The 4142-nt window shown below is 38.5% G+C and overlaps 1 protein-coding gene across 7 annotated transcripts in view; it reads left to right on the top strand.

The window, feature by feature from the left end:
• LOC107749226 (protein FAM131B-like) overlaps positions 1-4142 on the top strand; it is a 59967-nt gene that overhangs the window by 51218 nt on the left and 4607 nt on the right. For all 7 annotated transcript variants that reach the window (XM_016564356.1, XM_016564349.1, XM_016564329.1 and 4 more), the window contains one exon: positions 1905-2162. In XM_016564356.1, the coding sequence (XP_016419842.1) occupies positions 1905-2162 (258 nt within the window). The remainder of the gene's footprint in view (positions 1-1904; positions 2163-4142) is intronic.

Below are 4142 nucleotides of genomic sequence, written 5' to 3'. Positions count from 1 at the left end.
CGGCTTTTGGAAGGCCAAACAAAGTAGTTTCGCTTTCACAACGAAACACACAGCATCACACAAGGCGGGCTTGAGTGAGGAACGGCCGGCGGGCTTGAGAACAGCGCGGCCGGCGGATTCGACGAAGGAGCGGCGGGCGGGCTTGTGGCAACCACATGTGACGACCTCGAGCTGGACTCCGCTTCATCCACGGTGAAAGCCGATCTGGGTTATGCAAATCTTCCCACAGAGCGACGTAGGTATGTTGGGGCGTGTTAGAACGAGCCGTTTTAGGTAGGTGTGGCTGACTCAACTTTTATAAAGAATATCTCTTTGGATTTGAGACTTTAGTCTTTGCAACTTTACAGATCTTCTTTATGCACCAAGAGCTTGTAACACTCCAAAGAGAAAGGAAAAATTGAAATCACATCATATGACCCCTTTAAGATCAATAAATCTTTTTCAAAGTCTTTTTCATTGTTAACTAATGTTAACAACTGGAACCTTAATGTAAAGTGTTATTGAAAAAAAAAATGTTAACAAAACTCACAATAATCCTTTTATAATTTATGGCCATTATGAAATTCTCAGTTTGGAAACCCAGAAATCACATAATTTTTTGTACAGAGCTTTATTATGTTGCAGAAACACTGTCAGTGTGAAAGCAAAATGTGCACCTTCATCGCTTCACATTGGTGTGAAGCAGGGATAAAAGAAGGCTCTGCATCATCATCTCCTGCATTAGTAACGGAGGAGTCATAAAATGTATCCTCCATATTCCTCTGCAACAACAGTTTGTTGGCACATTAACATAAGCCCATAAGGCTGTGCTGCAACAGATCTTATATAACTATCAGCAACAGGTAAGTTACAAAACTACCAAATCCAATTAGCATCCACCGCAACAACGTCTCTTGCTCTGCTGGCTGCAGCATCATGTTGGTGTTGAACAGCACAGGTCCCAGCGGTCATTTCAACAGCAGCCCCAGGATCAGCAGTGAGAGCAGTAAAAACGTAATCAGGTTCCATCATTCAGCCATTAACTAGAAGCCATTGATCGTTACAGTAGATGAGGTCTCGCTGGAGCAAATGGGCAATATAAACAATACAAATCCCATCAGCCATTGCAATTGTAACACAACAGAGTAAAAAATCTAATTCCTGATCTCGGAATAAACCTTTAAAGATTTATTATGAGCTCTTTGATTGCTAAACGATGATATACGCTTCTTTAGAAGGCATCGTTCACTGTGATTTTAGTTTGATGTTTAATTGATTGCCCATTCCATGAAACATCACGAATAACATCATCTAACGGAGTCAGAAAATTTTATTTGAAAATTGGATAAGATAAATAAACTTGTTGGCAAATAGTTTTTAAGCATGACCCTCACCCAATTTGTGTACTTTTATCTGACAATTGTAAAAAAAATAAAATAAATGCATTTGTTTTAAATATGTTTAGATCTTTAAGATATGTTTTATTTGAAAATGACAAATCTATACAGTAAAAATATTTTTAAATATATGATGATATGGTATAAACACTGTGTATGCATTTCAATAATTTTGTGATAAGCTTTATTGCAATAATATTGTTGTATATTTTATATTGTCTTAAACTATTGACATGATCATTATAAATACTAATTTCTGATTTCTGATCTGCTATTGTTTTATGAGATGTTTAGTTCATTCCTTATAATATTTTTAATAAATATGCAGAATTTAAATTTTTTTTCCCCTTTAAATTGATGTTTGTAATTTTGGGTGCTGGTTGGTTTGGTTCATGTCTTATGGTTGGTTTGGTTCATGTCAATTTATTGGAATGAATAACATGAACGGGGAAAGAGAGGCAGCTGAAAAAGTGGCTTGCACACTTTTACCGCAATGACGACTTGAACAGTTTTTCTGTCTATTTGCAGATGTTGGAGCAAAGACTACAGAGTACCACTCAGTCTTTACAAGCTACTCCCAACAGCACCATCCACAGCCTGCCGCCCCTCACTCACCCCCCATTAGTGGATCTGTGGGGGGCAGCGCAGACAGAGGCCTATCAGGCAGACATGGTGGGCTACATGGGTATGCCTGTAACAGTAGATGGAAATCTAACAGCCCCCACAGAGGAGGTGACGACAGATCACTCACCTTTACTGGAAGCCCAGGAAGAGGAAGAGATCAAAGTGAGTAAAAAAAATTAATCAATAAAATGTGCAGTAAATGACACTTAAGCCACACTTAAAAATATCTGAATGTTTTTGCACTAAAATCAAAATATCAAGTGATATCTGCTAGACTTTTTTTCAAAACTAACTTCACTTTTCTAGTCATTTGGACATTTCTCTTGACCAACTGGTCCCAGCATAATTTTTAATAGGGATGCACGATATTATCAGACCAATATCGGAATCGGCCGATAATGGCTTTAAATGTAGATGTGAAAAATTATGCCGATATGTCTTGCCGATAGGAGGAATACCTTTACTCACATGTGCTCAGGGTGTGCTAGCGATTAGATCAGCTCAGCAGTGTGTCTCATTCTTGAAGCAAAGTTTTGCCTGAATGGTGATTGGATTACTTTTTGGGATCGCTGCATTTAAACCGAGAAAGCACATACAGAATGATGCGTTCGGTGTATGATAGAGTCAACAGTAATAGCACATGCAGCGGCAGCAGCGGCAACCTCCCCTGGGTCCTAATGCCCACTCAGTAAAGAGTTTTAATTCCGTAGGGGGCGCTGTTGGCCTACTTCTAATAAAATGAAAGTAAAATACACAAATAACATTTAGACTGTTTCTGATTAAATAAAGCCGTAATTGATGTCATAAAATCATGAGTATGTTTTGATTTAAAGGTCAGAAGCTATAGCTTACATAAATTTTATTAATGTGTAATATGTTATATTTTTTAAAGTGCCCCTATTATGCTATTTTTAAGGTTGCTAATATTGTTTTATGAGTCTCCTAAAACAGGTTTACATGCATGCAAGGTCAAAAAACACATTCGTTTAAAAAAAATTTGATTTAATTTTACCTCATTTCTAAATTATTCGTAAATGACTCGTGCAAAGTCTCTCTAAACCCCTCCTTTCCGTGAGCCCTCACTGCTGTGATTGGTCAGATGGCGCAGTCCTTTGTGATTGGTCCAGAGCCGTAGAGAGATTGGCTCTGGATTGGTCTACCGGCGTACAGCGCGTGTCCGAAACGAAACGCCCATTGCCATGACGGAATGACAGCCCTGGAGACTTGTCAAAACATAGAAAAGATGGTATTGATTGTACCTTACAAATTCGCGCCGGAGTCTGATGATGAAACGGTTGAACTGGCTGACTGACAAGAGACTGATTCGCAAGCAGGACTGGAGCAGGACGTTTCTCAGTGGTAAGTGTCAAGTGTTGACAAGTTTGGTAATTATAAGATGTGATAAAACAAATTTACTCTCACAGCGTAGGATACAGCGTCTTCTCTACATGATGTTAACCACACAGAAATTTTATCAGAATCAGAATCAGAATGAGCTTTATTGCCAGGTATGTTTACACATACGAGGAATTTGTTTTCGTGACAGAAGCTTCCACAGTGCAACAGAATGACAGTGACAGAACAAAAACACAGATAAAAAATAAATAAATAAAAAATAAAATAAAATTGATACATAGAACATAGAACAAGTAAATAAGGAATGCAATATACAAATTGACAATTGTATGTACATGTATATGAGGTTCCTGTATAGTACGAAGCACAAAGCAGTCGACTCATTTTTGACACAAATGGAACCTCATACTTTTTAACAATGGGGTCAATGTGAGTGTCCCACTTTAGGTCCTGAGAGATAGTGGTGCCCAGGAACTTGAATGACGAGGTGTTCAGGGCGGGTGTGGGGTGTTTTTTCAAACCTGCAATAGAACTAGAGAAGGTAATTATAAGATGTGATAAAACAAATTTACTCTCACAGCGTAGGATACAGCGTCTTCTCGACATGATGTTAACCATACAGAAATTTAACTGTGTTTGTGGGCAGGCAAGTTGGCGACGTAAAACGTGGGTGGATATTATGCAAATGTGTTACTTCGTGACGTAGAGCCGTAACAGAATAAGATTTGAATTCCTGACGACTCGTTTAGGCGATTGCGAGCCGACTCTTTTTTTTGATAGACAATA

The sequence above is a fragment of the Sinocyclocheilus rhinocerous genome, unplaced genomic scaffold (assembly GCF_001515625.1).
Source record: "Sinocyclocheilus rhinocerous isolate Xijiao unplaced genomic scaffold, SAMN03320098_v1.1 scaffold491, whole genome shotgun sequence".
NCBI lineage: Eukaryota > Metazoa > Chordata > Actinopteri > Cypriniformes > Cyprinidae > Sinocyclocheilus > Sinocyclocheilus rhinocerous.
Note: the sequence above shows the minus strand (reverse complement) of the source record. Positions and strands in the feature narration are given on the sequence as shown.